Source organism: Astatotilapia calliptera, chromosome 10 (genome assembly GCF_900246225.1).
Source record: "Astatotilapia calliptera chromosome 10, fAstCal1.2, whole genome shotgun sequence".
Lineage (NCBI taxonomy): Eukaryota > Metazoa > Chordata > Actinopteri > Cichliformes > Cichlidae > Astatotilapia > Astatotilapia calliptera.
Window position 1 is genome coordinate 18792227 of NC_039311.1, and position 20526 is coordinate 18812752.

A 20526-nucleotide genomic window follows, 5' to 3' on the forward strand; every position below is an offset into this window, starting at 1 on the left:
GTCCAATGTACGCTCAGAGGTCTTATTCTAAGTATTCACGGCAGCCGTAAGCTTCTCCAAGATCTAACCATGCTGCACTCAGTGAGCCCATTCTGAGAAGTCGCGCCTCGTCCCATCATTTCAATCCCAGCGGGCAGCCTTGGGGGGGTTTGAACAGCCGGTTCCACTTTCTTACAGTTTTTCTCAGTCGCTTTGGTGCGTTTCTCAGATCAGAATTGAAATTCTCATAACTATTAGTTCAACCTCCACAACACTCAGTCATTTGTGCACATCATAGTAGCAATTTCTCCTCTCTCTGAACAAACTGCAAATGATTTTGGACATGAATCAGTTGCTTCCATACATTTCCCTGCTGCTTTCTGACATTTCCATTTGCTTATGCCATGTCAGTCAAAAGTAATCATACCTATGGATGCTGAATAGTCGTTCCCAATAAAACTAATAGTCATACATCCATTGCTTGAGTCATCACACACAAAATTGTTGAACTAGTTATCACATGCCAAATATTGGCCATCTGTCAAGCAAATCCTATACCTTTCTGTATCATTGTTCCTGGAAATGTCTCCGAAATTGAACAATTGATCTCGGGTGAATTACAGCTGTCACTCATGAGGAGGCGTGTGAAAGTTTAGTTGTAACCAATGACAAACAACTTGTTCACTGTCAATTATGGATGAATCCTGTGAATCCCCAATTGGCAAGCATATATAAACTGCGCAGGAGCTAGTGTGTACCATTTCTACACTTCTGTGACACAAAATGGAAGGTCAGCACCGTGGAAGAGGGGTGAGGATGCGGGGAGGAAGGGGAAGGGGAAGAGGGAGAAGAGGCAGATATAGGCGGATTCCTAATGAAATAAGGGCTACAATTGTGGACCATGTTGTCAATCACGGCCTCACCATGGAGGAGGCTGGTCGAAGGGTGCAACCCAATATTGGAAGAACTACTGTCAGTTCAATCATTCAAACATTCCGTAGGGAAAACAGGTATGCAAACAGTAATACACTGTACTGTACTGTGCCATCTCAGACACATCACATGTTACTGTACTGTATTTGCAATTTCACAAAAAGTTCACTCTGCACCACATAGGATTGTAAGACAACCTCGCGGAGGCGGAAGAGGGCCCCTTTTTACCCCACAGCAAGAAGAAGCCATTTGTGCAATGGTCATTGCAAACAATGCAATAAAGCTGAGAGACATACAAAGCACTATCATAGAGAATTACACGGTATTTGGCCATATTGAATCTGTTTCAATTTCAACAATTGACAGAGTACTCAAGAAAAATGAAATCCACATGAGCAAATGGCCCTGCTAGCAGCCATGGATGCAGCATGTGACGACATCACAGCAGGGTCCTGCAGAGGATGGATTCGCCACTCCAGGAGATACTTTCCTCGCTGCATTGCGAGGGATAACATCTGTTGTGATGTAGATGAAAATATGTGGCCAGACAGACAGGAACGTCTGGATGTGCCAGAATGATTTACTGTACTGTTACATGTGCTGTTTATTGTTCACATTAGTGCACAGCTCTACCAAATGGGTGATTTTATGTTTACATGTATTCTACAGTGCACAAGTGACTGTAGCATATTTTTCTTTTGCACAATTCTGTAGGATTACAAACACTTCTACGCAATGGAAATGTGAAACGTACGTATTCAGTGTCTCAGTTACTCCCAAGACTCCCATAACATCTACAGTGACTTTACTGCACATTTCAGATGGCTGTACAGGTAGGCCATAGTGCTGTTGTCAGCATTTTCAGGTGTCACCAATTGTTTTTGCAATGGGAAACACTGAAATTATAAACTGTCATAGTGGAAACATGACAATGCCATTTGACTATCTTGTTCATAAAGATGGTGTCAAGACTTTTCATTTTGATGGCACTGACAGTTTCATTGACATGGATACTTGCTTTTGAGGTATGGATAATCAATTCTGTGCATGTGACGTGCTTTTGCAGGCTATCCACTAGGTTTTGCAGTTTGCACTAATTGCTTTGGGAAATGCACTAACTGCTGTGCAAATGTTAATGGTGTTCTGAGAAACGCACCAAAGCGACTGAGAAAAACTGTAATTCTCTGATAAGCCAGGGCCAAGCCAGCTCCAATCAGCAAGAACCCTGTTATCATGGTTCCGAATAGTTCCGACAATATCTTCAGCGTCCTCGATCGACAGTCCCGCCAGGCACACGATCCTCCATTTCTGCCACCCGTCCATCGTGTATCCGGCAGGGAAAGTACCTCCAGGACACTCAGGCTCACCCGAGCCCAGACGTCTCATTGAGAAGAGGGTGTCAATAGCATTCAGAGACCAGTTGATCAAATCCATAATTCTGTTTAGGTTTTAGAGAACAGACTGTGAGAGAGTGTTCCAGGGAAAGTAATACACACAAGACAAGACAAGGACACAAGAGGCTAAGCAGGGAAGATAAGGGGAAGGAGGAGAGGAGAAAAGTGTGACCGCCTTCACCGAGAGCCAAACGAGAAAATTTTTTTTTAAAAACTCTCATGTATTGACCCATGTGCCTGTTTATCTTAGCCGCTATGCTGCCTGACAGGAGCTTCCACGTGGTGCTGAGGCAGGTTATTGGTCGGTAGTTGGAGGGGACCGGTCCCTTCTGCGGGTCCTTGAGGATCACAACTGTCCGGCCTTCGGTTAGCCATTCCGGGTGTCTCTGGTTCATTTGTGCTGCCAGGTGCTCGTGGATATATATATAGATATATCTATATATCTATATATCGATAGATAGATAGATAGATAGATAGATAGATAGATAGATAGATAGATAGATAGATAGATAGATAGATAGATAGATAGATAGATAGATAGATAGATAGATAGATAGATAGATAGATAGATAGATAGATATCACAAAGCATGTGTCACCAAAGCAAATGATGGCTGAAGATCAGGTTTGGCTTCCATTCGGTTACTTTTTGTTTAGCCAGCAGCTGTGTTGGATCTCTCTTTTGGTTTATTGGGAGACCTTTGTAACACTTGGGTGTGGCAGGGTGCAGAGAGGAACAGAAAGACAGAATAAAACACAGGCACCTGGCCTGTGATCTTTACACAGTAGGATATTGGCGCTAAGCCTGGTTTTAACTTTTATTTATTTAAAGTAGAACACTGTGATTAGCAGTGGCTGTTCACTCTGTGTAGCATGAAAGAATACACAAAATAAAGTGTCAGTGCAATCAGTGCAATTTCAGCGTTTCTTTGCATTTTAATTTCACATATTGTTTTTCTTTTGTTCAGCGTCAGTAAATGCTGGAGGGTCATTTTTGAGCATCACATCTTTGAATCACTAAGTCATGTTCCATAGTTTTTACACATTCTACATCTGAAATAAAAGGAACAAACGTACTTTAACAGTTTAGGGTTTAATAATTTAATTGTTTAATAATTTAGGATCATTTTAGGACCTTTTGGGTTTTTGGTCATTTGGATATGGTAAAACTGAAACTGTTATTTTTATGTTAAGGTTAAAGGATTAAAGTGAACTGAATCCTGTTTAGAAGATACAATGCCAGTGTTTTAAAGCTGTGTACAAATCTTAGAGGGAAATTGTGGGACACGTTGACAAAAAGATATCCTTTGGGGAAAATTAGTGAGGGTTGAAGGAGGAGAACAAGTTGGATTTCTTTCTGAAAGACTAAGTTGCAGGCTGACAGGAAGTTGCAGGTTTGCAGAGTGTGCCTTTTGCAGAACTGAAACCGAAAGCAGAGTCTAAGTGCAGGTTATTTTGAGGAGCCTTTAAGGACGAGACACACACTTAGTTAGAGAGAATCATTTATAGGTAAAAGTTTAATCATGTTTTGCTTGGGGTTGCAAAAAGAGCAGTTTGTCGCAGAACTGCTGCTGAGGTGCCAAGATGACAAGCGAGCATCCGGCAGTGACAGGAAGCACCTGTTATGAAGATAGAAGACAATTGTTCTTTTAAATTGTGTCAAAAGTCGTTGTGGTTTTGATATTGACGTATGTGTATATATATCCTGTCTGTGACGCATGAAGGGGCGTCAGTAAATCAAGCCCTGATGGTATAAAATATCTGTTCATGCTTTGATTAAGTCGGAGATCACTTGCTGTCTGCGTACAGAGTGTTCTTCCCACACGTGTGTAGTCATTAAAATCATTGTTTGACCAAGATCTTCTGGACCTGCTTGTTTGTACTCTCCTTCCTCAATTTTGAACCTTAACAACAGTTAACAGTTATCAAGTTTTTACTCACAAGCCACACACATGTTCTTTATACTGGTCCATTAATCTTAAAGGATATGAGCTGGGTCAATGACTGGATTTTTCAGAAGAAAAAAGAAGAAGGAGAAAAGAGGAGAAAAAATATCTGCAACAATTCTGCTAATAAGTGGTAATCTTTTTTTTTTTTTTTGATAAAACAAGATAATAAATCAACATTCCAATTTCAGTATCAAAATCCAGGCTTAAAAAAGAAAACATCTGACTGTGATTAAAACCAGTTTACCTTATATTTTAAGCTCTTATGAATGAATGCTTATTCTTATTGACTGCTTTACACAGACTACAATCCCTTGTGCCAGAGAATTGTCGTTTTTTTTTTCCCCAAAGATGTTTCACTAATTATCTGATAACAATCAATGTAAGAATGTCATTTATTAGGCAAGTAGAAGCATCTCATCAGAATTAGTGCATGCTAATCATGTGAAATCTCTTTCATTTGCTCTATATTAGGACTTAAAGTTCGGCAATATTTGTGGTCTGGATGTTTGCCCCCTTCATCTATCTACATGGCACAGAACCCCATGTTGGCGCTCAAAATTCAACAATGCAGAAGTGTTCTCAAACCACTCCTACCTCTGACACAACTTTGTAGGAACAGAGGTCTGCTGCGCTTCAATTTTGTTAGATCTAATTGCTAAATTGAATCTGACAGGTTGTCACTTTTTAGACCGTTTTAAATGCAATCTGTGGACTATAATTTTATTTCTATGTTAACTAGCACAAATTGGCAGGTGTTAGTGTCTGTGGAAAGCAGTCCACAGCTTCCACTTCTCATTCAGTCTTTTTTTCACTCAGAGATATCATAGGGCGCTGTGCTGGCTGATGCCTTATGACCATCCTTGCATACACAAATGGTGACTTCAGGCATTAAAAAATCCCACATAGCCTATGATGCTAAATCCAGGCCTTTGCACTTTTTTCTATTCAATCTATTTATCTATTTATCCATCGATTTCCACACGTAAAGAGAGCTTTAAAAACAAGTGGATTGAAAGTTGTTGTTTTTCACATGTAGGTTTGTTTCTTTTTTAAGATAATACCTAAACCTATTTTATATACTCTAAAGGTTTAATGTATAAAAAAAATGAGAAATAAGAAATAGAGAAGTATGACAGGGCAAAAAAAAAAAACAGAAGAGAGAGAAGATGGAGTCATTCAATATTGTGACAACAAATACAAAGAGGATGTGCCATTGTTTTTTCCGTCACCTAATATCACTGCTTACATAATTGAATGTCAGGTTCCCTTTACAGCAGAGACACATGAAACTGACAAGTAGTTAATTTCTTACAAACAGAACAATAATCACAAGGTCCAACTCAAACACACTCTAGGAAACACAGGCTCAGGTTATCGCTGATTTCTTTAACCTCTTATTAGATGGAATGTAAAGTTGCATGAAGCAGATAAAGTATAATCTGCATCTATAATTGTGTCCCAGAGATGAAGGCAAGATCTTGACCCAAGTCCCCACCCTTATCAAATGTTCTAGTTGAGCTTTTGCTGTCTATTGAATGTTTTGCTGCTCGAATGAGAGAGACTTTGATCCTAGATGTTGACAGCAATGAGTGATTGTGCGGATGTTATATATTACCATTCCTTTCCTCTCCAAAGCCATCAAGATAGTTCCCTTATCTGGATTTTAACGTTTATGACTTTGGGAGTTAATAAACCTTTTATATTTGTCATGCATCCTGTGAATCATTGTAGTAAAAGACTAAAATAGCAACTTATTTCATGGTTTTTTGTTAGTGTTGATTTTTTGTAACCTCTTGTCTTGTTTTCATACCCTTCCACCTTGTATCTTATCTATGTCAAGTTTACATGCATTTGTCTCTGCTTTTAGTCAATCGCTTCCTCTCTTATTTTTGTGCTCACTTGTCTTTTCATATTTCTTGTTTATAGTTTCTCCAGTTTCTCAATACAAACCTGTTCTCGATTCTTCGAAATAGCTCTTAGTATGTCCACCTATCCATTTTCTTACAGGCCAGATAGTTCACTGCACTGCCCTCTTATGATCTCATCTTGTATGTGCTGTCGTCCACCTTGCCTCAGTTTTTGTAAACCTGCACTTTATGTTCTTTGTTTGCTCACGAGTCAGTTCGCCTTTTACTTTTTGGACTTTGAATTTCTTGGACTGCTTCAACAGCTTTTGAGTCAACTCCTATCTGTTTTGTGTCCTGCATTTGGGTTCCTGACAGGTTTGTTTGGCGTTAAGTGTAACATTAAGTTCCATAAAAGACATTATAGGTTGCTTCACATCAGCAATGTGTCACAGAATTTCTTAGCAGGTTTGTTTCCCTGCGCTAAAGCCCCATCCTGCAATTTTAAACATTTTAAAGGTTGCTCTGTGACCTAGACAGCACACCTCACTGATGCGTTTGATGAAATTCAGCTTATGGAAACCAGCTAAAAAGTCTGCCAGGAGCTAAATGTTCAACTATTTCTGTTTTATTACCTTTATGTCAATAAAACACTTGCCGAATGTAATATCACAATTTAAGCAGTAAGAGAACTATTGTTTCAACTAATAACTCTTTAGAATATTAGTTCTTTAGGTTTTCTGCTCCGGGATCGGAAAATAGAAAACACATTGTGCCATGTGGGAAGTGAAGTGACATGCTTGTCGAAGATTAAAATCATTCATTTGGTTATCAAAGTAGGGAAGTACTCTTACATTTACTTCCATCACAAGACTGAATGTTTCCATTTCATCGTTTCTGTGACAGCTGAAAAAGTAGAACAAAGAAATGTCACTAGTTATATAACCTTTATGTGTTTATGTGCAGGAACTATGAAGAAAGAAGTTGAGAATAAAGGAAAATGCTTTAACTATTCATTTAGTAATTATTACCCTAAGTTTTCTTGTTTTCCATTTTTTCTGTGTGAAAACACAGTGTCATGACAATAGTGAAAAGATGCACGTCTGCCACTTCCCTTTTCTTCTCTCCCTCAGGGTGCACCACATGCTCTCCCAGGGCCTCGCTCTCACACCATCACTACGGCGACAGCTGGCGGCATGCTTTATCCCACAAGACACAGCTCCCATAGCAATCAATGTTTATAGATGCAGCCAGGCTCTAAGAGCTCTTGTGGTTTGTTTTTGTGTTCCTGAACATGATGTAGACGCATAAAGACAAAACCTAACTTCACTAATGAAAAACTAAACCAGATTGAGAAAGAAGGACACGACAAAGACAATATGACACAAATCAAAGACTCAAACCAAAGATCCAATAACTTTCAGAACTAAAAAACCCACAAACTGCTTTTTTGGCTCTGGCGAAAACATCCTTACGATCCATTTCATTGACTATCACAACAATATAAAGTCACACATGATTTTGGAGCAGTCTGCTGAGAGACATGTCCACAAACAAGAAAGTCACCTCTTTGATCTCTACAGATTTACTTGTCTTCAGTAAATGTTCCTCCTAAGACAATGTAACTCAACAATAAAGGATTTGCACTCACAGATTGGATTTTAAGCAATTCTTCAAGAAAATCATTAAGTTGGCGATAAGCCACTGTAGCCCAAAGTATGAACTCTGGCATCACCTAGTGGCTTAACGACGCAATGTGTGTTTGCATTGTTGCATTAGTGGTTTGCTTTTCTGTAATTTAATGTTTTTTTCAATTTTATCTCTGGTCAACCTGTTGTGGTGAAGAGAGAGTTGAATGTAAAAGCGAAGCTCTCAATTTACCAGTCGATCTACGTCCTTACCCTCTCCTATGGTCATGAGCTGTGGAGAGTGACTGAAAGAACGAGACTGCGGATACAAGCAGCAGAAATGGGCTTCCTCCGAAGTGTGGCTGGCATCTCCCTTAGAGATAGGATAAGAAGCTTAGCCGTCCGGGAGGGGCTCAGAGTAGAGATGCTGCTCCTCTACATCGAAAGGAGCCAGGTGGTTCGGGCATCTGACAAGGATGCCCCCTGGCGCCTCGTGGGTGAGGTGTTCCGGGCATGTCCCACCGGGAGGAGGCCCCGGGGCAGACCCAGGACACACTAGAGGAGATGGCTGGGGAGAGGGAGGTCTGGGCTTCTCTGCTTAGGCTGCTGCCCCCGCGACCTGGCCCCAGACAGGCGGAAGAGGATGGATGGATGGATTTTCCATTTAATTCTGAAATATAATGTTTGTTCCAGAAACTTTCCAACGTTCTGTTTTACAAAAACAAATCTGGAAAAAAAAAAAAGTAAAGCCCATTATTCTTGTATTTAGATTATTTTATCGGATTCCTGAACGTGAAAAAATATTTTAGGACACTTGATTATTTTCTGACTTCTCAGAAGTCAGAAGTTCAATGGGCTGAAATTTGTGTAAAAAAAGTGAAATCGGTTTATTTGCCTGATAAATAACAATATAATTTTTGATTTTCAGATGGTTTAGTAAATTTGTTAAGCATTGTATATACATACAGTCACCTGTAGGTATATATGTACCTACTTTTCGACCTGGGTCGAAACAAACCCCCCGAAAATACTGTACATGGTAGAATGTGAAAAGTAACTAAATAGCGCTTCTCATGCTGGTAGCCTGATAGTCTAATTTCAGGGGAAAGAACCGCCTCCTGCGTCATTACGCACAGCACAGCCAGGCCCTCTCCCTGTAGTTTCAACCTCCGGCCGCTCTGTGCATGCCCGCTCATCAGCTGTCACTGTGGCCGTGTGGAGACGCACATGCTGTTTTTCTACTACCTGGTAACGGAGCATATGCTGCCATGAGTGCTTTGTGTCGCCTGCTTCAGAGAGGACTGCTGAGCGGCCGGCCTCTGTGTCGTTTATTCCCCGGACAGCAGGATGTTAGCGGGGTGGCTCCCGCGGTCCGGTCAGCCAGCTCATCCAGGTATCCGTGCTAGCTTTCCCGGCTAACAGATGCCCTCTGCCTGTCACGTCTGTGACATGGTTCTGGGTAGATATGACAGCCCGGTGTTTCTGCTATAAAATTAAAAACTGTTTAAAACCGTTATATAACCAAAGGAATCTCTGGCCATGTCATATAATTTTTGTCTTTAAACGTTACTTTCACAGTTTTACGTAAATGACATTCAGATGTTAGCTGCATGGATAACGGGCAGCTCAACTATCATCACAACCACAAACAGGATTTTAGATCTGAGCTTTTATTATTTTATATTTATATTGTCGGGATAAATAAAACAGTCTTTGCTGTGATCTAGTTCGATTATTATATGCTACATACCTTCTGAATTGCCAGCAGTTTAGCAGTCATGCTAAGCCTGATTAAAATAAATGCTAACGTTGTTGTAATAAGCCCTTAATCTTACCTTTGTTTTGTTACTTATTTACATACATACAAATGATTTTACCTTAATTACTTTAATATTATATGAATATTGAGAGGTACTAAGAGGTTTATTATTATTTAAGCAAGGTGTGCCCGGTAAACAGGCAGCTGCCTGCAGATATGGTAAATTTCCATTTCAGATATATTTTCAATATAAAAATAAATAAAAACACATTGAAAACCTTAGCTTAATTAGCTTTAACTGTGTGATATTTTCCTAGCAAGCATGACAAATATTTGCTGTTTCCAGCTCGTCAACTTAAAATGTTTAGTATGGGGCGCCGTTTGTAAAGTGAAACATGCTGAAATTAACGGCAACATTTTTCCACATTTAGCTCAAAACCTTACAAAAACATATTTTTTCGAGTAATTTTTACAACATTTAGTAAAATATTTGTAACTTTTCATCAAATGTTAAATATTAAATCTAAATGTTAAATATTAAATCTAAATATTATATTTAAATCTAAATGTTAAATATTAAATCTAAATATTATATTTAAATCTAAATGTTAAATCTAAATGTTAAATATTAAATCTAAATATTATATTTAAATCTAAATGTTAAATCTAAATGTTAAATATTAAATCAAAATATTATATTTAAATCTAAATGTTAAATGTTAAATCTAAATGTTAAATGTTAAATCTAAATGTTAAATCTAAATGTTTAGGCTAATATGCAAATTTATGTACGGATCAACGGAAATACCAAAATAAAAGCTTCCCGAAAACCTCCAGTGCAAAATTGTGTCTGTTCTCCTCCTCACTTCTCCCCGCCATGTGCTGCTTCACTTCTTGCCTACGAGCATGTCCAGCGATTTTGCTGTACATGTGCTGCAGCGATTGTGAAGTGGAGACTGCAGCTGCTAAGAGTGCACTACTGCTAAACCTTTGGATGGCCGACAAAACGGATCTTCCGATGTTTTCAGCTAAATCGCCGGACGTGCTTTCTCATGGTCGGGTTATGGCTGAATTCCAGTGGAATGACGGTCCCGCCATAATAGACGTTCCAGCCATGTGTTCCAGCCCTAAACCTAACCTTATCTAACTATAACCTTATTCATAACCTTTACTAGCAGTTAAACGACGTAAAATAGTGTTTTCCAAATCGATTTTTAGAAAATGAACGAACATGTGTAGATTGAGTCCAAACGGTTCTCATGTGCTCTCCTTTTTCCGATGCCGTAATTTAGGAACATGTTGGGTACCCGAAAGCATAAAATGTTGACAATTTGTCACCTAGCGAAAATTATTACGCTTTGGGAGTGAGAACGTGTCTGACCACTACCGCCACACTTTTGCGCCGGAGGTTTTCGGAAAGCTTTTATTTTGGTATTTCCACTGATCCGTGCAATAAATTTGCATGTTAGCCTAAACATTTAGATTTAACATTTAGATTTAGATTTAAATATAATATTTAGATTTAACATTTAGATTGAAATACAATATTTAGATTTAACGTTTAACATTTAGATTTAACATTTAGATTTAGATTTAAATATAATATTTAGATTTAACATTTAGATTTAAATATAACATTTAGATTTAACTTTTAACATTTAGATTGAATATTTAACATTTAGATTTAACATTTAAAATTCTGTTTTAAATGTGAAAAGTTACAAATATTTTACTAAATGTTGTAAAAAATTACTTGTTTTGAGCTAAATATGGAAAAATGTTGCCGTTAATTTCAGCATGTTTCACTTTACAAACGGTGCCCCATAGTTTAGTGCCTATCTTTGATTTATGTCTTTGTGAATGGATTATCTCTGGACGATGACTTCCTGTTTAACAAAATAAATGTATTAAAGCTGTCGCCTGGCACTGAGGGGCTTTAAAGTGTGTCGTTTTCATGTTTTATAGACTGAATAAATGAATAATCAAGCAAACAATCACAGGATGAGTCAGTGATGGAATAACTCACAAACACCTTGTCTCATTGTCCAATTAAAACCTGAATGTATTATTTTTCTCACAGTTTTCTGTCAGTGTTTTAATCTATTAACTCTTTGTACATGTTGTCATGTAATTAGTCATCTTCCCCTTGTTAACATTGTAATGACAACAATTTAAAGTCACGGTGAAATAAATAAGAACACGTTTAACATTGATATCCTATGTTTGCACGTAAGAGTAAATGTATTAAATTTATTTGTACATGTGTGTGGTTGCCTGTGTTGTACCAGTAGGTGACAGGAAAATAATTCCCATCAAAAAAATTATTTTAACAGGGCAGTTTGAATGGGATTTAATATTAGAGAAGAAAAATGCCCTGTAAGTGACTTTAAGCATTTCTACTCCCTAAAAGTTGAATAAGAGTTTTATTTGTTGGATTTATTGCAGTTCCTGTCTAAGTAGTAACACAAATCTTAGCACAGCTGGAAGCATAGAGGTTCATTCTAATAAACATGAATGTTTTTTTCTTTCCCAGCCTCCTCAGTCCTGTCAACTTGACCTACGACGTCTTCGATGGGAAGGGAGAGAGCACTCCCCTGGTGTTTCTGCACGGCCTCTTTGGCAGTAAATCTAACTTCCACTCAATAGCGAAGTCCTTGGTGCAGCGCACAGGCAGAAAGGTAATGCAGTGATGAAGACAACAGACCTGTCAGTTTTTACATCAAAAACGTTCCCACTTATCTGTTCACTTTAAGCACCCTGTTAATAGTCTTCATACAAAAGCAGGTGTGGGAACGTACAGTTGACAGTGTGTTGTGTGTAATTTGATACAGCTTCCCAGCAGTCTGTGCTGTTGCGAAATTGCCCTGACAGATAATCTCTCATGTGTTTCCTTGATGAAACTCGTGTTCACAACACATTCTTTGTTCGTGCTGGGCCCAAGACAGACACAGCTGACATAAGAGCCAATTCTGCGTGTACGCTCTCTCGCCTCCTCTTCTCCAGTCCAAGTGTCCTAACTGTCCTTTGTCCAGTTAGGTGCTGACAGTAGATGCCCGTAACCACGGCAACAGCCCTCACAACCCCGTGCTGACCTACGAGGCGATGGCGAATGATTTGAACCACCTCCTCGCCCAGCTCCATATCGACAAGTGCATCCTGATCGGCCACAGCATGGGTGGGAAAACAGCCATGACGACCGCTCTGACGCAGGTCAGCGGTCACAAAATGTCACATGAATTTATCATGATAGTGCAATTCCCTCGCTGGATGTCACCTGACCTTTTTCACTGTACATTCCTATGAACTTAATAATCCTCCTGTCCTAGCAATTTCCATTTTCCTACTGGTTTTCCCACAGTGGCATTTTTTACTTCCATTGTCCTGCTTGTTTACCTCAGTCTGTCTGTCTCTGTAGCCTGCTTTAGTGGAGAGGCTGGTGGTCGTTGACATCAGTCCTGCTCAAAGCAGCACACGGACCAACTTCCGGTATTACATCCAAGCAATGCAGGAGATGAAGATCTCCACAGACATCCCTCGTTCCACTGCAAGGCGGATGGCTGAGGATCAACTGCGCAGTTTAGTGAAGGTCAGGATAATCCATTACACTTCTATAATTTAATTTCTTATATTGTTGTTATTAAATGGTATTGCATTTCTATTATTATGTTAGTATTCAGAGATGTTTTTTTTCTAAGTTTGTGTTATTATTTTATTTCATTTACTAAATGTATTGTTTGTTTTTCCCACCTAGACTAGTTGTAGGTAATTATCTTCATTGTGAGTGCTTTTTGATATGATACCAGTCAGTATTTTAAATAAATAAACCAATAAAACCAACCTTTTCCCCAAAAACGATTGTTAGTTTGTCAGAAGTGTCATTTATCTGTTTTGTTAAGGGTTTTTGTATAGATATTAAATCTGTAATAGCTGATCTGTTGGACCACTTGAGGTCAGCATTGTTCCATAACAAAGCCACTTACCATTTTAGAGTCTTGGAGAGACACAATAATGGCATTGATTATGATGACATAAGACCAGTATACTGTGTTCTAGTCACAGAGGCAGGCCTAAGTCTTTGTTTGTGTTAATGTTGAGCAAGAAGGCTCCAGAAGGTTTTTAAGAGCTTTTCTTATTAAGAAAAGTTCCCTGTCACATCTGAGAAGGATGTTAGTGAGGAATGTGAGTAAAGTAAAAGAGGAAAGCTGTTTTCCATAAAACTATAAACTAATAATTTACATCTGTAAAATGTTAATATATTTCAATAAATCTATGTAGATTCACTACATACCAGCCCCTTCGCAAAAAAAAGGTGTTTATGCAGTTAACAGTTAGGGGTGGGGGAAAAAATCGATACTGTGTAGTATCGTGATATTTTGTTTGCTAATAATGTATCGATACAGGGACAGCAGAAATCGATATTTTGTTACAAAAAACGTTTTTGTGCTCTGACTTCAGAGCATGTTGATCCTTTTTCTGAGCAAGAATCCTGACATTCCTTCACTGTCCAAATGTGTTTAACTTTTTTTTTTTGGCAGCAATAAACATGACAGTTTACTTATTTTAATTTAAGACATGTTTTATTTTAATTAAGGTTAAAACTTTTTTATTTAATGTAAAATTATATTTTGTTTTAATTTACTTTCAAATTCTTCAGTTGCCGAATGGGCTGCATAGTTTTCATAAATTGCATAGTTCAGAATAGCTATAATTGTACCAGATGGTTGCATTCAGTTAAGTTGGACTAGTATGTAATACAAACCGTTCAGTTTGTCAACAATAAAACTGACTGAAATGAGAGAAAGACTGAGTGCGAGACTTTATCAATATTCATTTTATCGAATGTCAAAGTTTACCTTTATGTACAGAATCTGAATATCCCAGATATTTTTAAAAAAACACAATAATATCGTATCGTGCGTTAAGTATTGTGATAATATCGTATCGTGGGATGTATGGTGATTTCCACCTCTATTAACAGTTAAGCTCGTTATTCAATAACCTGCTGTTTCCTTCCGCAGGAACATTCAGTGCGTCAGTTCCTTCTCACTAACCTGGTGGAGCAGAACGGACACTACGCCTGGAGAGTCAACTTGGAGGCCATCTCAGCGCACCTTGATGACATCATGAGTTTCCCCAACTTTGACACCGGCTATGATGGACCTACTCTGTTTTTGGGTGGAGCTAGCTCTGCTTATATCAGGTATAAAACACAGATTGTGAACTTTTTTGAACAGGTAAAATATTTCCTGAAAAAGGTTCATATTATAACATTTAAAACTAAAGTATTTAGATTTTATATATTTATGAAAATAGGAAAATATTTAACAAAAAAAATGCAAGTGGACACGAAATCATTCTGGGATGCTGGGACTGACCATTTAGTCAGTTTCTCTGATTACAAAAATGTAAACAATCCAATTAAAAATGATAGAGGTTACCTTGAGCTTACCTAAACTTTAACAGTTTTGCACTGTGTGTAAAGGTAATGCGACATCTATTATATGCTGGATTAATCGCTCAATGATCACAACAAGAGTCCACAGACTGAATAACAGAATGTTTTTTTCTTTTCTCCTGCTCTGTTGAGTGTTTCTGTTTATTATATCTCCTTTAGTCTTAAGCTGTACATGAGGCATAAGAGACGTTGAACTTTCTGCAACAGCAAAGACATTTGCAGAAATACAACTTCCAGAGAGAAGAGAGCTTTTATCATTTTTTATTGTTTTTTTTTTATCCAGTTTAACTATTAATTCTAATGTTGTAAATGCAGTTTTTAATGTACAGGTGACCATTAAATTTTAATTTAAATAATTAAACTAATTCAGATATTACTTCAAAGTAAGTGCCTGAGAGTGACTGCAGAGTGATGAGACTTAGTATTAAAAGGACTTTGGCTATACTAGCTAACATACATAATCTGTAACAGGTAAGTGAACTTGAAAGCCACTGGCTGTGAGCACATGTGTGGCTCAAGAAAATACTAATGAACTCAGGTTTAAACAACTGGAATGCAAAATGTTGTCGTAATTATTCAGACAGAAGAAGGCACAGTAATGGATATAAGAGAAATAAAATAACACATGATTATCCCTGAGAGGGTTTGCTTCAGGAAAGGCATCCAGAATGAAAAAAAAATCGAAATGTGGATCCATCTGCTGTGTGAAGCGAGCAGCAGAAAGACTTTAGCTTAGAAGTAAGCACGTCACACCAAAAAATATTCAAATATATTAAGACTGTCCTTTTATATACAGAGGAGAATGGCTAGACTGCTTTGAGCTGATAGTAAGGCAACAGTAACTCAAACAACCAGTTTTTACAACTAAGTTGTGCAGAAGAACATCTCGTATTGTTTAACATATCAAACTTTATAGCGGATAGGCTGTAATTCACACAGGCTCACCAAAATTGGGCAACAGATGATTTGAAAAAACGTTGCCTGGTCTGACATTCGGATGGTAGCTCCAGAATTTGGCGTAACAACATGAAAGCATGGATCCATTCTGCCTGGTTGCCGGTGGTGTAATGGTGTGGGGGATTATTTCTTGTACATGTCACAGCCCACCAGAGTATTGTTGCTGTCCACGGTCATCCTTTTATAAGCACAATGTATCCATGTTCTGATGGCTGCTTCCAGCAGGATAATGCATCATGTCACAAAGCTCAGATTATCTGACACAGGTTTCTTGAACATGACAGTGAGTTCACTGTACTATACTTAAAGTTTCAAGCACTTGTTGAGTTTATGCCATGATGAATTATAATATTTCTAAAACCAAAGAGACGTCTGCCCTCTACGAGCAGGACTTAGAAATCCATTGTGACTGATATAAATTCTTATATATATATTTATATATGTATTATATATGTAAATATACATGAAATAAAAAGACTGTATAGTGTAAAATAAACATAACATTTAACAATATATAACCCCAAAACACGAACCCAAATACCAGTGATTAACAGGTTTCATTTATATTCCTTTAGCACTTTTTCAGTTGCATATTCATGACTTTTACCACCGCCTGTCTTCCTTATAACACCCTCCTCTTCCTCCTCCTCCTCGTGTTCACTCCTGATCCAGCTCCGACGATTACCCAGAAATCCAGAGGCTGTTCCCCAACGCAGATATCCAGTACATCCCAGATGCCAGCCACTGGATTCACGCAGACAAACCCTTAGATTTCATCAGCTCCATCATCTCCTTCCTTCAATCCTAGCTGCCTCCAGCGTACGGGTCTGAACTTTTTTTATGCTCGACACCGTGAGCATCCGCTCGTCAAAAACTGAGGGTGCCGAATCAGCAGCTTCAGCAGGAGCAAGTGTAACTATTAACGATGCTTGTATTTGCCAACACTGGACCAAACTCACCCTTATACAACAGTCAGATCATACCTTTTAACAATATAGCACTTAGTGTAATGTACTGTAGGTGAACTTTTATTTTGTTTAGCCTCTCTGCCAGACAGGTAGTGTTATTAGATTGGCTGGTTTCTAGATGTGTGTTTGTTTTTTGGTTGATTTTTAGATAATAGAAACAAAAGAATCTCCAGTTTAACATAATGGGGCAGTTTTTGGAGGCGGTATACTAATCCAAAGAAATTCTCATTTGCACAGTGCTTCGTTTGTTTCCAGTGGCTTTAGGCCGAGGACAATCTGGGACCGCTGAAGTGTAGGAAGTCATGACAGCACTGCAATGAAACAAATACTGTAAATCTTAGAAGTGATGAATGTGTTAAGCAAAAAAGGTATCAGGAAGTTCGAGCTTGGCGCAGAGGACGTGGTACAGGATTTATGTGGTCAGTTGGTTTGTCATAGGAATTTATTTTACTGTTGATAATAGTGATATATTCAGCTTTTGGTGCAGAACGCGTCTCTTCGTTTGTGTATCTGCTGTGTGTCGGACACGAGGATTTACAGGTCAGTTGCATTTTGCAAAACTCAAGGTCACGGAGAGCGATGGTTGTGTTTTTTAGGCCAACTCATGCATCTATGAAAGGTGAGCAGAAACCACACATACAGTATTATCGCACTGTTTCCTGAGTGTCTCAGGTTATAACTGGATATACTACTTATTACACACTTATGCTATTGTTTTGTCTGTCTGGGGATAAGCATCGGTAACGTCGTCGTGTCTTTGTATGTGGTCAGTCCAAATAGTGTTTTGATGAAATAATGTTTTACCAGTCTGTATCTCATTTATCTCTACAAATAAGGCGCGTATGGGTATCTCACAAATATATGCTGCAACGAGGTACAACTGTACCTTGTTATGTGATCGTAATAGTAGTGAAACTGCCATTGTGTGAATAAGCAGGGTGTTGTTAATTTGTATACGTGCCTCTTTTATCCAGAGCTCCTTTTACATTTCTGTAAAACTTTATTAAGAAAAAACAACTTTTATTCTTCAATAATAATCTAGTAGAGTTTAGATTGGCAGCTGGGTTGCCAGTTCTGTGTGAATTTTCTCACAAGGAAAAGTTCAAGCACTTAGATGTTTACCAGAGTCAATGTTTTTTGTTCTTTTATTGTCATCACGAACGTCTAAAAAGGTTTAAATGGTCAGAATTAAGTTGAGTGAAACTCTTCTTAAGTTGTTTTTTTTTTTGTGAAGCTCCAGCTAGTAGAGACTCACCCTTTCTTCCTCTTTTAACCCACAAGACAGATTTTGTCTTGTTGCACAATATTAATAGTTGGTTAGCACTTCCACTTAAATGCAGATCTTGCTAAAGCTTCTGGACTGTTGCAGTGGGATGAGTGGATGACAAAGCAGAGCTCTCCATCAGCAACAGTATAAAAAAATATTGTCAAATTATTCAGTAACATTACGAGTTGTTTGAAGACTGTAACCATCTGTTCAGGATTGTATAGTTTCACTTTGAGCATGCCTTCTCTCTCTCGTCGTCAGGTGTGACTTTACTGTGCTATATACATCCCTGTTTGTTGAATATGTTACCATTATGATGGCATTCATTCTAGATAATGACATATATGTATATAAATTTTAAATGTGTGGAAGATGCATATATATGTGGAATATATATTGTTGAAAATATATTATACAATAAAATGACCAGGAAAAAAAACAGTTGGTCATTTTTCTTTCTTTTTCATATTGCAAAAAGCAAACATGCTGACAGTGAACAGAAGACTGTAAATGATGGATGTCGCTCAAAGGTTTGTGTCGAGCCTCAAAGCTGAGCCAGTTCACTGTTGCTGTCTTGGCGTTTTCCAACTTGAAAATAACTTCACTGAGAAATCAAGGGGCAGTACATGTTCATACAGCGCTGTGAAACAGTATTTGTCCCCTTCCCAATTCTTGTCACACTTACCATATTTTCCATACCATAAGGCGCGAGTAATCCGGGTCCAAAACTCCATCTGCTTCAGGTCCCAAAGTTAAACGAACACTGCAGCATCACTGAGAGTTAAAAACTGTCTAAATTCCTTCATTTTTAACATTTTTAATAAACATTTTTAATAAAATGTTTAATAATGTTGCTGCTTTACCAGACGTAAGAATTAAGTTTAACATCCAGGCATCCATGAAAATAGAATTTATTAAATTTAACAGAGTTAGAAGTTAGCGGGCAGTTAGCTCACTAATTTCCACCTAAACATGACAGCATGTCCTGAGTGAGAGATTTCTGAAAAAATTAAAAAGTACAGCTCTGCTATCACTTCCACCATAAATAAAGACAGAACACGTCAGCAGTGACGTTTGTAGGGTTACTAAAGTTGGGCTAGCTGGTATAGAATGATGTGCTACGTGAACGCTAGTGACACAGCTATGTTAGCATAATATTAGCACAGTAAAGCTGAAGGATGAACGCTAAGTTTTTTTCGCTCGATAAAGGTTAACATGAGGGTTCCTGATGGTTAGGGACAAATGCAATCGCATGGCAGGATGCTGTAAACGGACTAAACTTTAGTCAGGAGGACAACTGAGATAATCCATCCACAATATGAGTCATTAATATACTGCAACAACATGGGAATAGAGCAGCTGCGAGAGAATTCAACATTAATGAATCAATGGTACAGAAGTGGAGGAAGCAAGAAAAATGAGTAAAGTTTGACTTATCTGACTGTTTTGCTTAATGTGCCTTATGTATGAAAACAGACCCGTTCATCGACAGTGCGCCTTATAATGTGGTGCACTGTATGGTCCGAAAAATAGGGTACGTGTTACAGATCATTAAACAAATTTTAATTTTAGAAAAGATCATCTAAGTAGATGCAAAATGCAGTTTTTTAAAAGATGATTTCACTGACTAAGGAAAACGGTTAAACCTAACTACCAAACCTTCCTGGTCCTGTGTAAGAAAGTAATTGCCGCCAAAACCTACTAACTGATAGGTTCACCCTTGGCACCAAGAAATGCAATCAAGTGTTTGCTGTAACCGCTTGATTGCATTTCTTTTGTTTTGGCCTAATCTTATTTGCAGAATTGTTTTCATTCAGCCAAATCAGAAGGTTTTCGATTATGGAAGTTTAAGGTGATGCCAAAACATCTCAATCTGATTCACATCCAGACTTGAATCAATTCAAAACTTTCATTTTGCAGGTTTTTGGTTTTTTTTTTGAGCCATTCAATGGTGGACTTGCTGATGTGTTTTGCATCGTTGTACTGCTGTATAACCAAATTGAGCTTCAGGGCACGTCCTGATGTTCGGACATTCTCATTTAGGACTTTCTGGTAGAGAGCAGAATTCATTTTTCCATCAATTACAGCAAATTGTTGTGGTCCTAACGCAGCAATACCACACTATCACCATCACGTCTGATTGTTGGTGTGGTTTTATGTCATATGTAACAGAACTCAGACCCTCCATAAAGTTCAGCTTTTGTCTCATCAGTCCACTGAATATTTTCCAAAAACGTTAAGATGCTTCTTGGAAAATGTGAGATAAGCCTTTGCGTTCTTTTTGGTCATGGATGCACTTTTTGCCCATACTCTTTCTTAATGCTGACTTATCTTGATGCATTCTCAATCATCCAGGTAAGTAAAACCCCATAAAGTTGATTCTGTTCATCTACG

At 38.2% G+C, this 20526-nt stretch overlaps 1 protein-coding gene across 1 annotated transcript; it reads left to right on the forward strand.

Annotated features, from left to right (window-relative positions):
* Window positions 1–8846: 8846 nt before the first annotated feature.
* On the forward strand, window positions 8847–18538 carry abhd11 (abhydrolase domain containing 11). Its single transcript, XM_026182798.1, has 6 exons — window positions 8847–9119; window positions 12019–12163; window positions 12522–12695; window positions 12901–13071; window positions 14504–14685; window positions 16570–18538. Exons 1-6 carry the CDS (start codon window positions 8911–8913, stop codon window positions 16703–16705), a joined length of 1017 nt encoding a protein of 338 aa, XP_026038583.1. The 5' UTR covers window positions 8847–8910; the 3' UTR covers window positions 16706–18538.
* Window positions 18539–20526: the final 1988 nt, after the last annotated feature.